Source organism: Xenopus tropicalis, chromosome 8, assembly GCF_000004195.4.
Source record: "Xenopus tropicalis strain Nigerian chromosome 8, UCB_Xtro_10.0, whole genome shotgun sequence".
Classification (NCBI taxonomy): Eukaryota; Metazoa; Chordata; class Amphibia; order Anura; family Pipidae; genus Xenopus; species Xenopus tropicalis.
Genome location: NC_030684.2, coordinates 83,426,361 through 83,447,338, shown reverse-complemented (window position 1 = coordinate 83,447,338; position 20,978 = coordinate 83,426,361). Strand labels below are relative to the sequence as shown.

The window sequence follows — 20,978 nt, the reverse complement described above, 5'->3', positions numbered from 1 at the left end:
AGAAGAAAGTAGAGTTAAAAAACAGGAACATCTGCCACATTAAATCTTTCAGGATGTGGAACTGGCCAAAAAATAACTTCATTCATTTATGCAAAAAAATGGAGAGAGGGGTGCAGTACTAACCCATGCAAGGAAGTAATGAATGGTTATGTCTTAGTCTATAAATGACAGGTGCACAAAGTTCTCAGCACTGCAGTGTTATAGTGCTATATTTTATAATGTACAATATATTTACACAGTATTCATTTATACATGAATATGTCAGCTGTGTATACATAAATGTTAGTAATAATAACTATCACTGTATTGGGGGCATGCAGTGTATCACAGGGTACATGCTCAGATATGTAGGCAGCAGATAGTGTGTGTCTGTGCCCCTATAGAATTTGGGTCCCAGCTGCACCTGAACAACTGCTGAATGTAACTAGTCTGTTGTGCTGCCAGGTGGTGAAATGGTGGCCACCCAGAGGTGCTCCTTGTATGTGTGTATGGGAGTCCCACTCCTGTCCATACAGTTGTGGGATTCCCCCTCCCTCAGCCCATTTCTACGCCCGTCAGGTGAAGCCTGCCAGCTGCCTGGGAGTTGTTACAGGCTGGGAGATGTATGAAGGGGAGGAGGGGTTTGCTTTTTATCCTCTCCTTCAATAACAAAGTCCCGCCTTGCAAGTTTTGAGCGACTCTTTCCCTATTCAGAGCATCCCCAGCCAAAGCAATGCCCTCTCCTACCCTGACGTCAAAGAGCAGATCACAAGCGAGATTAGACTTTTTTCATTTCTCTTATTGCAGCAATTAGCCCGGGACTGTATAAAAAGGGTTCCAGGAAGGGAGGGAAAATCAGGGAACATAAAGAGATAGCTGGGAGACATAGGCAGGCGCTGGGAGACATAGGCAGGCGCAGGGAGACAGGCTGCTGCTGCTGCTGCTGCTGAGGGAGAGAAGAGGAGGAGGAGGAGGAGATGGGGGAGTGATACTAACTTTTCCTACACCTGGTACTGCAGGCTTGTTGGGAAACTTTCTCTTTTTCTAGAAATGACAAGAAATAAAGGAATCTGCTAATATTTTGAGTGGCCCACTGGCAGGCTGGCTTCCCAGCCGGACTAGTCGCACAGACACCTGCTTTTTTCATGTCTCATCCTTTCCATGGCATTCTGCACTGCCTTTACTTCACTGTGAGGCACTCACTTTGCACTGACTTTCTGCTGCTTTTCCTTTGTCCGTTCTGTAAGGAGGGGCTGAGGCGCAGGTAGAGATAGGAAGCTGAGAGTGAGGAGGGGGGACCCACGCTACCATTATGGGACTGCTGAGTGTGGACTTGTTGATCACCCTGCAGATCTTGCCAGGTTTCTTCTCAAACTGCCTGTTCCTGGCTCTGTACGACTCTGTCGTGCTAGTAAAACACGTGCTTCTACAACTCAGCCGCTCCAAATCCAGCCAGAGTCAATGGCGCCGAATGCTCACCCCAGAAGGGCTGCGCTGTGTGTGGAACAGCTTCCTATTGGATGCCTACAAGCAGGTACGCCCGGAACCCCTGCACCTTCTGCCTCTCAATACTCCTTCTGGCAGAACTTTTCTGCTTCTTCCTCTCATTTCTGCCCAACTCTGCCTATCTTACAACTATCTCAGCTTCAATTCCACCCCAGGGGGTTATACACTTATTCATAACTGCTTCATTTTATTCCAGGGAAAAATATTAGTGGCAATATATCCTTTTCTGCTGCAATCTCAGTAGTTCTCATTCATTCTTCCGTACAAATGTAAAGCCATTTCAAATCGTAGTACCCAAAAACGGGAGCATGCTGCAGAACAATGCCAGGCAAACAGGTGGGCAGTCCCAGCTACTCCAGGGCAGTGGTGGGAATGTGCCCCCCCATTAAGTACTGATGAATAGCTCCACAGTAAGGGAATTAGGTGCTTATGAATAGTTCTATAGTAAGTGAATTAGGTGCTGATGAATAGTTCTATAGTAAGTGAAATGCTGTTACTTTCATTTTGTTTTTATCTCAGTTTATCCTGGGTTGTGCAGCAGATATCTATAGGTCAGGGCTCATTATTAGGATAGCTGCTGCACAACCTCTTGGGAAGCTGATCTGTTCTGTAGGCACACAACACCTTTAGTTAGTGCTGTAGATACTGATAGATGAAGGTGATTCATAAAATATTTAGCAGTGCTATACAGTAGTATATACAGCAAGTATACAAAAACTGACTGATACTGAAGGAAAAGAAGGCCCGGCTCCTTAGAGCTTACAATCTAAAAGGTTTTGTTCAGTATGAGGGACTAATGGGACTTGTGTATAAACTAGGAAGCAGTAAGACCTTCCTACATAAAACACGTCTCTCAGTTGCCTGTACATTTCATATTTCCGCCCTGCCATAGAAAATTTCCAGGCGGCCCATTTTGCTCCTGGTGTTTGTAAACATTACAGGAAGCAGACAGGGAGCTGGGCTTGTTACTGCTGTAAGGGGAACTCTGCTGTAACCCATTTAGACTCCTGCTTGTAAAATGTGCCAGATTGTGCAGCTCCACTGGCTGGGTTAATGTTTGTCAGGGGGAGGAGAGGCAGCCACTAATCACACATCAGCACAAATAACAGCAAGATCTGCCTGTTTTGTTTTGATGCACATTAATGTTGAGCAACTCTTTTGAGCCTGGGTGCCAATGAGCACACTGTTGGGCACTGGGTGTTGCAGCCAGAATATTTACTTGATCTGCAACAAAAAATAGCTCTTCACCCCCCCCCCCCAGCCCATAAAATAAATGGCTTAGACCTCCCTCATGACTAGATATGGGTTTGGTGCCTGTGCTGAAATAAAGGGAGCTATTATACCTTGATTATTTTTATACTAAAAGAGGATTTGGTTAGAATAAATTTTTACAGCATCCAGGCCATAGTTATATATGCAGCTAGCTCTAACTCAACTCTGTCTTCTGCCATGCATGCCACAATTTCAAAAAGTCCTTGCCCATTTTATGTGACTGATTAAACGGCTGTGTTTTTTCTGCTATTTCTTGGTGACCGGTCCAAACCTTTGTTTGAGTCTCTGCCACCTGTCCCTTTGTCATGTGGATGAGGTGGAGGGAGGGGAATATGAGCCAGAGTGGCACTGTAGTGACAGTGTGATTGGCAGCTTAGTTCAACGCCCTCATGGGCAACAGCCAGACATCTGTGCAGCAGCAGAAGCCAGGCTCTGCCACCTCAAGTCCATGACTCCAGTTCCCACACACACTTGCAAACAAACAAAACCTATTCACCTGCAACTTGGAATTAGAGGCATTGTGCCTCAATAGCACACTCTAGTGGCAGCTATAATTTGTGTAAATTTCAGTGCACACAAAATTCCGACAGTTAATATTCATATATTTATCATTTGTAAATGTAATCAACTATATTAGGGAGTTTGGATGGTACATGCCCCTGTTGTTAAGTGTTAAAATATTTGTCAAGTTCTGTGATGATATATGAGCACCAGCTGAGTTATAAAGTTCACTGAGCTTCAAGTTGACCAATCTTTTCCCATTTTTAAGAGTTGTGGGTTGAGCACATTATCTCCTTTATAACATAATATTTTCTGCAGTATGGTTTTGTTGTATGTTGGATAGACAATAAAAGTACAAGGTCTTGGAGAGCTTTTTAAACAATACAGTGATGCTTCAGCTGATCCATGGCATGCATGATGTCTGTATGTGTGTTATGAACATTGTCAGTGGATGGGCTATGAAGGATGGATATGCAGACCACCATCAGTATAAAGCAGTGATCCCCAACCAGTGGCTCATGAGCAATATGTTGTTCATTACTCCCTTTGATGTTGCTCCCAGTGGCCTCAAAGTAGGTGCTTATTTTTACATTTCTGGTTTGGAGGCAAGTTTAGGAAACACAAAGACAAAGTTTTACTCCAAGCAGAGCACCCTGCAGGCTAGCAGTCCACATGGGGCTACCAAATAGCCAATCACAGTCCTTATTTGGCATCTCAAAAGAACTTTTTTATGCTTGTGTGACTCACCAACACTTTTTACATCTGAGTGTGGCTCACAAGTAAAAAAGGTTGGAGATCCCTGGTATAAAGAAGGAGTACAAAGGCATGCTTATCTCATACATCAGGAACTTCTAACCTTTTTTTCACCAAACACACAGGTATCTGGGGAAAATGTATGCTTATGTGCAGCAGATCAGGTAAATATTGGGGATCTGGGAATATTCTTTATAAACATATCTTTGAAGCTATCACGAAACTCTTGAGAGACTTGTTTATATAACAACATTATACATATACACTAAATTTATTGTTCTTAGATGGCTCAGTGGAGCACAGTTAATGGAAACCACATATCCATATTGATCCACTGGGCAATTTAGGAGATGTTTCTGAGGCTGCAGAGATTAATTCTTCTCTTCAAGACATTTACAGTTAGCTCCTAACCTTATTTACTGCTCCCACAGATTTAAACTCAGCCAACATATATGGCCATTTGCTTCTATATAATATATGCAGAACAGATTGGGAATGCAGTGTGGTCAGCTAACTGAATAAGGTAAATGAAAATACAGAGGTGATTTTCATTGCAGTGTTAATCTTTTAAATCAATGGTCTGTAATATAAAAGTATATTATGAGTACTTGTACTATGTGTTCAGAGATGTTTGGTGGAGCAGAGTTATGAACTGCTTTGAATATCAGGATCATTAGTTCTATTTCATACTGAAAGATAGCAAAAGCCAGTCAAAGACTGGTAAAGTGTTACGGCAGAGGAAGGAGCAAGTAAAAACTATGGAGGGGAAGGCCAATTAGTACAGTAGCCAATACATCCGATGTTGAGAAAGAAAATCAGAATTTTGGTGGCATCTTGGCTTATAATCGCATTTTAGAAATACTTCGTAGGACAAACTCTGTTTTTTTGAAAGAACTTAATGTAAATAAATTTTAAGGTATCAAAAAACATATAATAAGCAGTCAGATTGTTCAACTTTTTGGAAAGATTAGATATTGCTGACCACAAATTGCAAGACTTCCTAGACAGAATTATAGAAAGTGGTAAATGTGATTTGATATACTGTGCTGGCTGCCACTTGGGTTACTGGTAACTGGCATTTCAGATGCTTTCTTTTAGGAAGTGAGGTGCTAATCAAACGCACGTGGTATGCTAGTAAATTTCAAGCCAAGTACTGGAGATACAATCCATGTTATTGGTAGATAGAGACTAACAACTGTAGATGACAGATTATATTGATATTGATAGTTATTGCAAGATCACATTTCAGATGCCCATCATAGTTAATATCTTATTAATTTGTATCTGGGATGGTGGCAGACTGACCTTAAGCTTTTAATAGAAGGAATCCAAATTGGTTGTATATGGTGCTGAGTAGAGTAACAACTGTTGCTTCAGACTAATAACATTTTAATGAGTGAATTCTTGGCGTGTCAGCGTAGTTTGTAGAAGGGAATTTATTTATCTACATGTTATTTATATATTTTCTGTAAATTCAAAATATGACTCACAGTAACTGAGTAATTTAAATTATTTTGGTTGAAAAGCTGAATGTAATAACCCTTACCGGAAGCTGCCTTGACACATTTTAGAAAACTGTAATAGTCAGATTGCATATCCTTGTTGTTGGTTGTTGCAGGCTTGGGAATCCAGGTTGTACTTTGGTGGCTGCTGGTGTTTTCTTGGCTACCAGATTACCTTTGTTATGACAGCAGTTGTACAAATATTTGTCAAATTCAGAAACCCTTTGTTTAGAAAAGTCCTACAAACATGCTTTTTGCATGTAGCAGTAGTGTTGGGCAAAATAATTTGGCAGGCCTGGATTTGCAGCGAATTTCCAAGTTTCACATTTGGTGGATTTTTTCGCTAAACAAAATTTGCTGTGGAAAAATTCACAGTGTGACAAAATTTTTTTTGTCATTTTGCAAATCTTTTTAAAGTTTACAAATTTTTCGACAAAGTGAAATGGGACAGATTCGCTCATCACTACAGCTGTAATCTTCAATATTGGTACTTTAGAACTTGTACTTGCCGAGAAAATTTAATACCCTATAAATTCCCCCACCATCTCCGCTGCTCATCATCCTTTATAATCACAGGTCCACCTCTTTCCTTCCCAGTCTGCCCATTTTCCTGCCCATTTATTGGTCGAATTCACCATTTCCCTGCCCAGTGTGCCCACTCCCCCACCCCTTACATCATAGCCCCCCCCATGACGTCACAGCCCGACCGAAAGGCCAGTACAGGCATAGGACCCATTATCCAAAATGCTCGGGACCAAGGGTATTCCAAGGGTATATAAGGGGTCCGATACCTGTAATATGGAAAAATAAAAGGTTGCAACCCTAAAATCAACTTTCAAGTTCAATTCTACTTTTATGTGACCATGCTGAAACCTAGGCAAAATCTGCTTATAAGAGTTAAGAAATAGAGGCAGTCTAACTAAGATGAATAAAGACAAGTTCCAAAAGCAAGGTATTGACAGCTGTGTATAACATAAAATAATTTATATTAGACACGGGTAAAGTTAGTTTAATGCCAGACTTGCTAAAGGTTCTTATTGAAAAAGGGATTATACTTCATAACTTTAGGCCTGTTCTCATATACCAGGCTTGATTTCCCTGAGAATGCATGGAAACTTTGTAAATCATTTCTTACTTATTCAAAAGATTCACCACTGTGTACATTGCAAAAAATATGCCCAGTAATGGTCATAGGGTATACCTAAAACAATCCAGATTCAATAAGAAAGTGTATTTTATCCCCCCCACCATAGATTTCACCCCTTAAAAATAATAATAATAAACAGATAAATTAGAGAGAAAATGCCACTTGTCCGGATAGGACCATAGCTAAATTATATGTATATAATAGTATGGTTCATGGACAGTTTGCAATCTAGGTTAGACCCAGTAGAGTTTAGCTGTGTGAGTGATCTACCAAAGGGTGTTTAAGCTATGGCTAGCTTTCTACAGGTATCAGTGCTGTGTAGTTCATATCTTTACTACCAGGTAAGTGTGCTTAAATATGCATATGTGGTTCATTTTTGGAAATCATAGTTATTGGCTCCTAGTAGCTTTAATTATCGCTTCAGCTTGTTTGCTTTAATATATATATATTAATATATCAATTATTCTCTTATTCTCTTCTAACATTTATTCATATTATTAAAATATCCACCCCCCCAAAAAAAGAGAATGTCAATCCTTAAATTGAATTCATATATGAATGCAAAAAAATGAATCCAAGGGTGTGTGCTGTGGATAGGGATTTCTTTTTCTTGTCCTCTGTTTCCAGCTGTTCATTGTACTGGCAACATTGTGTGCAATATATAGACATTTTTAGATGAAAACGTTACAGGAACTTACATGTGTTGGACTATGCAGTACAGGGGCGTTTCTCTCTCTTCATGATCTAAAATGCCATTTTCCAGGATGAATTAGTGTGGTTACTGTACAGAGCTGAGAAACTTGGACTGAACAGGGGAGCAGAGCTTGGCTTTATCTTCCCCTTCTCATAGGCACACAAGGTCCAATAGTTTTTTAAAGTGAAAATACAACAGTTTTGGTTTAAATATAGTGTCCACTGTTCTTATGTAAAACGAAACATCCGTTAACCCCTTCTCGTATGCAAAAAACATCTTTCTTTTATGTACAACGCTTGGTGCAGTCAGGGTTTAAGCTTGTAGAATGGAGACAGGAAGGCAATACATTAGAAGGAAAAAATTATCATAAAATACCCAGTGCCAATGGCTTTCGTGTTTACGATGCCATAAAGTTTTAAGTGCTTTTCTCACAAAAGTTTTCCAAACCCTGTTTGGAGCGTGAGAACAGAACGAATGCTAATAAGCCAAGAGGAGGGAGTCAGATGGAAATGGTTTGGCCACACTCCGGGGTCAGGAACTGAGCAGCTGATAATTGAGTCATGTTGGACAGAACTGGGAGTTCATTCCCTCGCCCAGATGATGGTGTCCAGGGAGCTGTTAGGATTCTGGCAGTTTTGCACACGCACACAAAAAATGAGCTTACAGGCAGATTTGCAAAAAATTAAATGAAGATTTCACACCTAGGTATCTTTTTTGACTTATATTTGTGGTTAAAACAAACCTAGCTATTCAAAAAAGGCTTTAAAGCTCTGTGGATGGTAATGTACTGTAATTTGTGGTACTGTTCAGCACATGCACAGAGGAGAACTATCCATTGGCTTATATCATATGAGAAGGCAAGAGGCATTGGGTACATTTCTCAGCTCTTCGCTTCCCATCGTTTATTGTATATCCAGCAAAATGTTCAGCACTGCCTACTTCATTTCCTAGCTTTTACATTATTCCTTAAGCAAATTTCTAAACCTTTTTCCTTGCACATATGACTGAACTGCAGTAGAAAACAGAACAGAGAGGACAGAAACTGGTTTAGTCAGTTTTGGTCAGGTTTAGGAACTTCATGTAACAATTACTTACAAAACCAGCCATAGCAGCAAAAAACAATTAGCATGACTTATAGGGATCTTTTTATATACATTAATATTTTTAAAAGACTTTTTTTATTGTCAGTATCACTTTAAGCATAGTAGACGTGCATAATTCTTATTTATCACTTTCAAGTTGCTCTCTGGTCATGTAAAATGTACTTAAGGAACATACATTATCCTGAGGCAGAAACATTATGGAGGTGAACTTAACCTATCCTTTTGTGAAGACATAATTCATTGCAGGAGGCACAGTAGCTCAAGGCATATTGTAGTCTAGATCAATCAGGGATGGAAACACAATACATTTCTGAGTACTGTTATTCCATTACTCAATCTAAAGCTATAAAATGTGATTATAAATGATGTAGTCCTATTTGATACCTAGTGCACACTGTATTTTTATTTTTTTTTAAAGAAATAACATGTTCAGTAGACAACCATTCCACGAGTCTGTAGGCAGAAGAGGCTTGTAGGTGCTTTATACTGTTTTCTATCCAGCAACATTCCTTTTGTATAGTTATATTGTCCCTTAGCCATCTCATTTGCACAGTCCAGGGTATCGCTTTACTCCTCACATTTACTTCGACACTGATCTACTAATAATTGAGGGATTGCACTGCTATGATCACTGTGGGGAAAAGCAAAACACTTGGAGATTGTAATACACCTCTTCTGGCATGTATCTATGTCTTCAGGCTATTAGACTAGGACAATTAGGTATCTACAATCACAGATCCGCACACAAACACTCACAATACAGAGACACTATTAATACCAATACTACCCAAGCACCCTACAAATGCAGTATCTACATATTCTCTATTAAACCATCTTTCCAAACTCAGATATTATTCTCATGCATTCACACTAGTACAGGTATAGGACCCGTTATCCAGAATGCTCGGGACCAAGGGTATTCCAGATAAGGGGTCTTTCCTTAACTTGGATCTCCATACCTTAAGTCTACTAAAAAATTAATAAAACATTCATTAAACCCAATAGGATTGCTTTGCACCCAATAAGGATTATTTATATCTTAGTTGACATCAGTTAAAGGGTACTGTTTTATTACTACAGACAAAAAGGAAATAAGTTTTAAAATTCTGAGTTATTTGATTAAAATGGAGTCTATGGGAGATGGGCTTTCCGTAATTCAGAGCTTTCTGGATAACGGGTTTCCAGATAAGGGATCTCATACCTCTATATGCACATTTCCTTCCTCACAAAGGCTTAATAAGGGGAAATCTATAGAAATGTGAGGCTTTATAAGCCGCAGAACTTAGTTGTGATTGCTAGTAGACCTTTAATTTTTGTGACGTCAAAGTTAAGAAGAGATGTAAATGTTAATGTTGTATCTGTGACCATATTGGCAGTTATTTAGAATAGTCGAGTTTTGTCATTGCTGTAAATTTACAAGTGTAGCATATCCGTAGGATAAGAAGTACACTCTACTCTTGAACACATTTCTTTATTTGTCTTTAAAAAAACAAACAAACATCTGAAATATCTGAGAGAAAAGAAGTGTAACAATATTTGAGTAGCTCTACACCCAGGTAACATTAAGGCAGTTGCTGTAGTTCCATTCTTGCCTGAGCTCCTGTGATGTACAAGAAGGGAGGTGGCAGATTTATGTTCTCAAATATCTGACCTTGGAATGGTGTAGGAACCTGCCTTACTAAACCAGGTGCTGAGGTAGATTTAAGGGGCCTGTCGCTCTCACTAATGATGTGAATTTACTAGCTGATATTTTTGGCTTCGTTTCAGTAATAAATATTAAACTGTAGTGTGACAGGTAGACTGGAAACCTTGTTTGCTTGTCATACGCGCCTCAATCCACATGTTAGAACCCAATGCATTTTATCAGTTTTACTCAAAATGATAAATTTACTCAATTTAAGGTTTAAAACAAAAGATATTATTAAAAATATAGAAACATAATTGCTTAGAAATATTAATTTACCCATTCTACCAGGAGATCTAAAATTTAACAGTGTAGGATAAAATTCTACACATTATGTTTTGGGCTTCAGTACCAGTCCAAGTTAACGTCAGCCTGTGCCTCTGAAGATGTCTTCAGTAGATCTGTATCATCTTTTTGGCGATTCAACACACATGCTCTCCACTGCTGTTTGTTACCTAAGCTTAGGGACTGACTTAAATCTCTTCAGTTGAATACTTTTCCATACTGTCTCCAGAAGCAATGGAAGCACAAGGACTATTAGTAGAGAGCTTGATGTTTTAATGGATGATCAGAGGAAAACAACCTTACTATAACAATGTGCAGTGGTCAGTGGCAATGACATTTCACCTCCTTGCAGTCCGAAGAAACAAGACACTTTGTGACTAAATGCATAGTACCAATGATAAGGTTTGGTGAAATAATTATGTAGGTTTGTGGTTTAGGGTTTACACAGTTTGGACTAGGGACCATGATTAAGGCTCCTGTGTACAATTAAAATTATTTAGCACAATAATGCCCTTGCACAAAGCAAGGTTGGGCTTGCTGAGATAGGAGTGAAAGAACTTGGCTTGCCAGCAAAAAGCTCTGATTTCAGACCAATTAAACCCCTGTGGGATTAACTGTAATGTTGAATCTAAGGCATGCCTGATTCCCAGCATCAGTGGCCTCACTAATGCTCTTGTAGCTGAATGGAAGCAAATCTCATCACCAATATTTCAAAATCTAGAAGAGTAGAGACTAATTTATGTTTTTATAGGGATACACTGAATCCAGGAGTTGACCAAACATGTTCTCTGCAAGACTGATATTTTGGCCAAATCTAATCTGAATTCCTCTTGGCATGTAAATTAAAAACCACTGAAAGACAGATATTAAAGTTTTGCTTACTGGATCTACTATTAAGACAACTGAGTTTTAATCTCAACTTAATTTAAAAGCAAATTATAGGAGACGGAAAGATAAAAACTAGAGTAAGCTAAGTTAAAGCAAGCGTGATCAGAAAGGCCTATGTAAATACAGCCATAAACATTTACAAAACTGCTCCTCTGAGTCCTCAGTGAAAAGAAAAACCTTCCTTTTATTCTGTATACATGACCTTCTGTGTCAGACTTCCTGCTCTCAGAAAAATCCTTCAGAGCATGGCACGAGTCTGCACACTTTGCTTCTCTCTCCCTCTTCCCTTCCTGCTGTAATCTGAGCTACCAGTAGCCAGAGCTGCAGCATGGAAGTTACCGAGACCAAGCTAAAATGGCAGCTGCTATCTTAAACAAACAGGGGGAACCTCAATGTTTACTGTTTACTCAGGTATGGTAAAGCATTCTGTGACTGTTCTGTTGGCAAAAAAATGCCAAATGCCTTTCCTTCTCCTTTAAGATTTGAAACTGGGTCATCTAATTTCCATGTATAAAAGATTTGACCAAATCCTCAGATTATGGATTATAGAGATAGATAATGCAGTAATTAGTAACATAAATTTAGATGTTTTTAAAAATCATTTAAGCTGCGTGTCAATTACAGAAATGTTGCTATACCTCTGCATAGGTGTCATTGCCAAATGATACCTAAAGCCAGAAATAAAAATGTGCTTGTTGCTTTGTCTTGTATCACAGAGCATATGCCCAGCCCACTTATTTAAACAGACTTGCAGTTTCTCTGTATTATATACTTTCTCTATTTGTGCATGTTCAAGTACCATTAAAAAGACTTGGGACAGTTATAAATGTGAAATGAAACAGAGGAACTATGTTCTACATTAGAGATGTTCAAGTCATGAAATAAACTAGTGGATACAGTTTATTTCTGGGCTGTAGCCCCCCTTTTATGCATAATCATTACCATCCAATCTCTTGATGTTACAAGGAATGTCAGGTTTAAAAGGATCTTCTATACAGAAGGTGCTAACATTTTTGAATATATAAGGTTCGAATGTACCACTTATCTACTACTTATCCTTCAACCAATTATTACCAAGGTAGTAGAAGCAAATAATGTAAACTCAGACAAATTAATCAAAAATTATTTATTTGTAGGGCTATCCTTTACCTTCAGCTCCCACATCCCTTGTGTATTTTTTTATACAGGATGATACACTGGCATGTGCATCCGTTTCATATTTTGCATCTAAACAATGTTTATGGGTGGCAGACATGCACTATGGAACAAACAATGACATGGTACACACAGTAATAAAGATTAAGTGGAACATGCAAAGAGTTAGGTGGCCCCTGGCCCTTAGAGTTTGCAGTCTAACTAGCTAGTCCTGTAAATGTTGTGTTATATGGCAGATAATCAATCCAATATTCAAATTTTATTAAACAAAATGTATAAAAATAACTTATATTTCGTCTTTTTTTTCTTGATTAGGTTAAGCTGGGACAAGATGCTCCAAATTCCAATGTTATTCAAGTGTCAAACAAAATTTGTAAAAGTGTACAAAGAAAACTTGTAGGAAAATGCCACCTTTTAGACTTTGCAAGCTCTGAGCGCCCACTTGTTGTCAATTTTGGATCAGCTACCTGACCTCCATTCATAAGCCAGCTGCCAGCCTTCAGTAAACTGGTGGAAGAGTTCTCTAGTGTTGCCGACTTTGTGTTGGTGTACATTGACGAGGCACATCCCTCAGATGGCTGGGCTGCCCCTGGTACAACATCCTATGAAGTAAAGAAGCACAGAAACCAAGAAGAACGTTGTGCAGCTGCCAGCAAGCTTTTAGAACATTTCTCTATCCCTCCACAATGCCAGGTCGTTGCTGACTGCATGGACAATAATGCCAATGTTGCATATGGTGTCTCTTTTGAGAGAGTATGTATTGTACAGAAGCAAAAGATTGTATATCTGGGAGGTAAAGGACCTTTCTTTTATAACATCCAGGAAATCCGCCGGTGGCTGGAACTTAGCTTTGGGAAGAGATGAACGTAGATACAGCTCCACCAGTTTGGTAGAAACTTCTGCCAGTATTTGTGTATATACTTTGGACAGTTATAGAACTTCTGATTAAACTAAAATAAAAATATTCACAAAAGAACGGGAAAGACTAAAAATCACACAAAGTTTACTGCAGGACTCCAAAATCCAGAAGTGTGAAATACATTCCTTCCTAATATCAGAACCCAAGCTGTTCTCCTGAAAAATATAATTTCCAAGTTCAGAATCCATTGGAATTGAAACAACCATCTAAATAAACAAAGAACAAATAATATGTGGATAATAGAAAATGAAAAGTGTTTATAAAAGAAGATCTGAAAATCAGCAAGAAGGGAAAAGCACTAGAAGATCATACAGAAAAACTAGTGCTTACATTTTATCTGACAGATATTCAATAATCCAAGGAGTCACTTGGTCTGTGTCTGTGGGAGAAAAATTGTTGCAGACCTAGAAAAAAATCCTAAATATTTATTGCTAATTTTTTGCTTTTCTGTTGTTGCTCATGTTACTTTTTTTTACATAATTTATTGTTACCATAATTCTACAATACATACAGTGCTCAAGATTTAGAAAGTAAACAGTTACCTCAAAAGGAGAACAGCTGCAATGAAAGATTTTGCAGGTTTCCTTTATATTTGGGAAAAGGATGGAAATTCAGTATTTTTCCAGGTATTATAATGTTACAACCATAGAAACACAAACACAGCCATATATAGCCTCCTTGTGCACTGAACGTAATAATTATGAGCATGCTTCAGGCTCATATCGGATACGTTAAGCTGGATAGCAGAAATTCAACAGTCTTGAAATGTGAATAACTAAAGGCTAAGGGGGTTATATAATAAAAGGCACTAAGTTTGCCAAGAAGAAGTAACCAAGAGCAACCGATCAGTGGGTAGAATTGACTGATCACCTGTTTAGAAGCAAACATCTTTTTGGTAGCTATGGGTTACTGCTACTGGGCATATTTAGTGCCTTTTATTACATATGGAGGCAAGTCTGAGTCTAGTACATACATCAAATTACTTAAAGAAGTTATTGCTTCATGTGGTGCCTTTACAGAATATTATAGTGTGGGGAAAATAATATTTTAAAAAAAAAATTTGAAAATAAAATGTCACATTATAAAACTTACTTAAACTTTTAGTGATTTGAATAAAAAAACTGAAAAAACTTTTATGGTAGGACTTCTAAAATTAGAGAATTGCTCAAAGGTCTTAATACATTTGCATTGTATGTCTAAGCACACTACAAATAAGTAACTGTATCATAATCTAGAAGTTACAATATATATATATATATAAATATTGTAACTTCTAGATTATGATACATGAATATGAATATATATATATTCAGCAACAGTATGAACTAATTCATTAATACTGCTGATGCAGTGCAAGGCAAAATGTATTAAATTACCAGCAATTACAGACAGAGATAATGTGTCCCCTACGTGCCTTAGTGTATATGTTTAATGAAAATTGGTGTTTTACCTACAAGTTTAAGCCAATAAATCAGACTAACTTTCCAGACTGATCACATTGCATTTCCATCTTAATACTGTTACAAAACACACCTGTTTAGGAAACATTGCTCACTTAGGGGCATATTTATAAAGGTGTGTAAATAAATACAAATAAAATACCACCATTATCCCATCCTTAAGGTCATAGTATGCAGTGTAGATTATAAAGTTGTGTAAAGGTTTTATGTGAAAGTATAGCTGAGTGTAAAATTATGGCCTAAAAAGAGATTAAACTTTTTACAGCATTCAATTATTTATTACACCAGGAAATCTTTTTCTCCTGAATGTCTTTAATGGTCTAGACTGGTGTAAAATAATGGCAAAATCCATTGTGTTAGTCCTGCAAAAGTAAACATATTGCCCCTTTGTAAAGAATTATTTCCAGGGTTATTCCAAGTAATAAGTGTGCCATTTATTTTACAACAAACTTTTATTTTTTTTGGTGTAAATTATCTAAAATGCCTTTAGATATATGCCCCCAGAGTATTATAAGTGACTGCAATTTGTATAAGGTTCTATTGGCTGACTGGACAATGTTCAAGTAGAACTTTATGTTAGGTACTGAGCATACTTTCAATTTATTTTTCCATTTAAATTACGTATGATAGGCCATTCAAACAAACTGAAATTCCTGGATATTCAATAAAGAACATTTAGGTAGTGCCTTTGATTGAAGCCCAAACTAACATTGTACAGGGATTACTAAAGTAACACAATAATAGCAAGCACTCTGTATATAGACTTCTGCCAAAATAATTATCAAATTCGCTGTATGAGTTTGACCATGCCTCTAGCAAGGCAAAGGAGCAGGTTTACGCTAAGTGCTGCTGGGAAAAAAAGAATTTTCAGCTTATTTAGCAACATATAAAGCGGAACATATTTTATCGCCCTGTAAAGTTGCTCCATAGATTTGCATTGGGTTTAAAAACAAATGCTGCGCCCATTCCTTTTTTACCAATTTTAAAAATGAGATCCCTGATAGAATTCTGCACAACACTGCAAAATTTCTGCCAATATTAAACAATAAAATCTGACTCTTTTAACCTGGTGAACACTTTATGCCAAAAAAGCAAGAGTGGGAAGTGAAGAAATGCATTCATAAATTAGCAAAATCAATAATATTTTAATGGTTCTTTTGAAATTTAAAAACATTCCTAGAATGTCAGGAAAATTGTAATAAATGATATTAAAATCTAATTGCTGCGAAATTGCAGGAAAATACGAATCCAAATTCTACCTTTTGGTAGTAGTTGTAAAAAGGCAAAATGCATTCATAAGAACAAAAGTGCATTTCACAATATAATATTCTTCATTAGACAGTTATTCTAATTCATATTGTGCCTTTTTTAAAGACCAGATATTGTATTTTATATATATATATATATATATATTCCAGGTGGTGTATTTTTTCTGCAAAAATAACTTGTTGTAGCAAGAAATTTATATTTGCACTGGTGAAAAATTTACATTGGAGTCTAAACAGTCTTTTTCCCACTGGTGGATGGGTTAAGAAACATATATTCAATATGTGCAAAAGAAAATTCTTTGCATTGTGCATATTTTTATAACAACTTTTTACATTGCCCTATTTATAATGAATGGTCATTACGTTGGGTAGATCAAAGAAACTGAGCCTGCATTAACCAGTCCTGTTTGCTAGATGCATAGCAAGCACGCTTAGCTGCATGTAACTTTGTATTTTTATGATTTTTAGTTTTTTGGAGAATAGATAAGAACACACTTCAAAGCCCCATCCACCAATGCCTGGTCCTGTAAGGGCCATAAAACAAATAAGGGTTAAAGTGTGCAGACTTTTTACTGTGACTAGGCTCATCCAGCCTTCTATTGGGTTGTATAACTTACAATGTGTACTGTATAGATGTCATATTGTACTGTAGCATATGTATATGACTAGTCCTTATTTACATCATTTTGTATAACATTAGCTAATAGGCTCAAAACTTCATTATCACAAAAAACTGGTAAATCACCGCTGTGCCTCTTTACTGAAAAAAACCCAGTTTTATAGTGATTTAGTAACTATATTTGGTACCTCTCTGGCAATGATAAGGCTACATATAAATACCTACTGTACCACAAAGTGCAGAATTTTTCCTTATATTGCCTGACCTCATGGTATGCTTGCCAGTTCACATCATGATAAATGGCATATTTTTTTATGTCCAGCTTTTTATGTTATTGACATATGCTTTATTTTATATCTCCATGTTTTACAAGTGTCTCTGAAATTAAATATAGGACATTTTTTGTTTATATTTTTTATTGAAGCATAGTACAAGTACTTTTTCTTAAGCACCACAAGCAAACTCAAACAGTCACAAGATGGCCACTACTTCTGTGCACAGTCAGCAACATGGCTGCCGATTAACACCACAGATTTTGTCTTCTGGATCCGCTACCTCTTTTGCCCTGTAACATTTATTTAGCAGGAAGGCAGGCCTCTAAACCGTTCCACTCTGCCATTCAGGTGTATATGGCTTTTGCCCTAAATTGCTTGAAACATTTGGTAAAATGTAGCTAAAGGACTGAAATGATATTTGCTCAGTTAAGTATATCTAGAAAACCTCAGAGTACCATAGCTAAGAAAACTGACTTCAGAGGATTAGCCCAGAGCATGAGAGTGGTGGGAAGATTTACATGGATGCAAAAGATGCAAACTTCAGGGGGACAACTTCAAAAAGTGAGCTTTATGAGATAAGGCAGTAATCGATAACTGAACTTTACACATCTGATTACTGCAATGATATAAGCAGAGTTTCAGTTACTGAAGGCATGATTCAAAGGTTGAGCTAGAGAGGTTAAGCATGTTGGTTTGCTGATGGTGGAGCTTCTGACGTAGAAATGAAGGGCTCCATTGAAAGAGACTCATTCTCTGTTGGTACCTGGAAGAAGTTACGTCAGAGTCAACAGCTGCTCAGCACTTCATGCTTGAGAATCACGGCTCACCACAGAAGGATCTCTCTACTTCACTCATATTTCACACAACTTTGTCAATACATTAAACAAAATCCTGACCAAACACCAAATGGTGCTTTTATGTGTATCAGCAAATGGTCTTATTGTATTTTAATAGAAACTCATAAAATAAACTTTACTTGTTCTTGTTTCTTGGCATCATTTCTTGTTATATTTCAAGTATATTTATAAGTAGTTCAGTATTAAAGGACACCTACTGCTCCTATATTGTTTCCCCCACCAGAGGTGCAGACTAATAGAGCCCACATTCCGGTTGGGGCAAACAATAGTTTTTTTTTTTTTAAACTTCCCTCGCCAGTGCTGGGCTACTCACACCGTGAGGGAACTCCCACTGCGGGCGGCCATGTTGGTAGGTACGCATGCACACAATAAGTAATCTTCCCCGCTCACTTACTATGTGCATGTACCTGACATAGGAGCGAGTTGCGGTACTCACTATCCACATGTGCGTGCCCCAACATGGCTGCCCGCACCGGGGGCTCCGTCCCGGTGTGGGTTGCCGAGTGCTGGTGGAGGGAGTGTTTTCATTTTTTCATGTTACTGTTAGAACATTATCAGATCCGCTTTTAGACAGAAAGACTTTGCAAAATAAAAATGCATGGGGTGTACAAACTAAATGTACCCAGACAGTTGCATTTTGAGGATGCTATGCTTCAGATCAATCAAAAAAAATACTATTATGCACTGAAGGTTACAAAAAAACAAGGATATATTATGTATTTACTATAAAACCTGGAGATAAAAATTGTGAATTTGCAGTTACCTGTCAGTGGAGAGCATGCTGAATTACTCATTGTATCAGGTTTTAGGAATATTTGTATTTTTTGTTTTGAAGTAGGAATGCAATGAATTTTTTTTTTTTAAAGGTTTTTTTTTTTTATAACAACAATACAGTGAAGTATATAGTGCTATGACCATAGAGAAGAGGTAGTACATGACAGTGATGGAGAGTTAGCAATATCTGCATCAATATAACAGGTAGGTAAGTTCCAATCAAGCATAATATAGACATTCACAATCAGGGTATTACGGCTGTTAGGAGGTCAAATAGTCCGTGAGCATTGCGACTATATCAAAGGGTTTGCCTCAGGCAGAGCCTCTAGCCAGGGTTCCCATATTTATCAAATTTATTGGGGCAACTCCTAGCAAGATACATTAGTTTCATGAGTAGGAGTCTGGTGTTGACTAATTGCACCCATTGCTACCACCTTTTTAGCATAAAAATATGGTGACCTCTGGAGGGTTTAGGTTTTATTCGAAGGCACCAAGTCATCAAGTAAGCCTAGTATGCACACCTCTGGAGACAAAATCCCTGGTAAGAGAATTTGATCAATTAAGTACTTAGTCACACTCACCCAGTAACCAAGTATTATAGGACAGAACCATGAAAGAATCCTACATCCAATATTTGGCATTTAGGACAGGAAGCATTTTGGTTTTCCCCATCACCTTTAGCCTCATAGGAGTAATGTATGTTCTATTAACTGAATCATCCTATCTTTGTTATAGATCAGGAAACTATACAAATCATTTGTTATATCTGCCCATTTATCATCATCTAATTGTGGAATATCTCCTTGCTGATTCAAATGGGGCCCCAAGAGCTGTTATAAGTGTCTTATATAGATCAGATACCAGGTTTTTTAGGATTTGGGTCCCATTGCCTTTGTTCATAGGGTAGCGTTGTGGTGATTATCCAAGTGCCAAATTGTGATACAGCTGCGTGGCACAGTTGAAGGTATCTATAGAACACAACAGATGTCTGGATTTAATTCACTTTCAATTGGTCGAGAGTTGGGAACTTGTAAGTGGCAGACCCCAAGCTTAGGCTAGTAGTGAAAGTCTGGGAGGTGCAGCAGGTATCTAAAGTTTGAGTTTCTCCATAGTGGAGAGTGAGGCGATGGTAGGGGGGCTGACTTTGAAGTCAGACACTTGGCAATTGACCATATTTTTTGTGGAACTTTAATAACCAAGGGGAACTCAGGAGTGTCTCTTGCCTTTCTACAGGTGGCATTTCATAAAGCTTCCATATACCCGGCACATGAGGTCTGCAGAGTTGTAAGGGGGTTGTCCATGTCCTGGCTAAACCAGCTATGTATAAGCTTCAGTGATGTGGCATAGTAGTAGAATCGGAGATGAGGTAAGGCTAGTGCCCCCCATGTCTTGTGGGGCTATAATATGTGACTGTTAACTCTAGGGGATTTATGGGCCCAAACAAAGGAAAAGAGAATTGAGTCAACACGTTTAAATAATTGCAGGGGCAGCCATATAGGGGCCTGATGCAGAACGTAAAGAAATAGTACACCATTTTTAATAGATTCACTCTGCCCCATATAGTCAGAGGAAGACCTTCCCAGAGCCCACTGATGTTCTTGAAATTGTGTATTATTGGTTCAACATTATCTACAACAGTGGTCTCAACCTGTGGGTCGGGACCCCTTTGGGGGTCGAACGACCCTTTCACAGGGGTCACCTAAGACCATTGGAAAATACATATTTCCGATGGTCTTAGAAATAATTTTATGGTTGGGCGTCACCAAAACACGAGGAACTGTATTAAAGGGTGGCAGCATTAGGAAGGTTGAGAACCACTGATCTACAATCTAATCATTAGGGTTTTTTTGACACATCGATACCAATGTACCTGAATTTGGTTACCCACTTAAGACCATGAATATCATTCCTTACTCGGGGAGTCTCAAGGGTTTACTTGGTTTTATTTATTTTAAGTCCACTAAATGCACCAAGACTGTCTGCCAGACCCAAAGCTTGGATGGGGGAGTTATCAATATGTGCAAGGAATAGGAGGATGTCATTCACATAGAGTGCTATTTTTTTCCTCAAGTCGTCCATATTTAAGCCTATGCACATTGAGGGAATTGGTGAATTAATAAGGCATAGTGTTCTATTGCAAGGGCAAATAGGAGAGGAGAAAGGAGGAAGCCCTGCCTGGTACCGCGAGAGAAGGTAAAGGGTTTGGGAAAAACATTATTAACACAGATTTGAGCTACTGGAGAGAGATAGAGGAACTTTAGGAGATAAAAGTGGGGATTATGCCAAATTTGCTTAATGTTTTCCACAAATATGGCCATTCAAAGGCCTTGGTGGCAT

The 20,978-nt window shown here is 38.1% G+C and overlaps 1 protein-coding gene across 1 annotated transcript; it reads left to right on the top strand.

The window, feature by feature from the left end:
• Positions 1 to 739: 739 nt before the first annotated feature.
• Positions 740 to 17,997, top strand: dio2 (deiodinase, iodothyronine, type 2). Its single transcript, NM_001197232.4, is given in 2 exon segments — positions 740 to 1,513; positions 12,785 to 17,997. Coding segments are annotated over 2 exon segments (771 nt in total). The 5' UTR covers positions 740 to 1,291; the 3' UTR covers positions 13,334 to 17,997.
• The last annotated feature ends 2,981 nt before the right edge of the window (positions 17,998 to 20,978 follow it).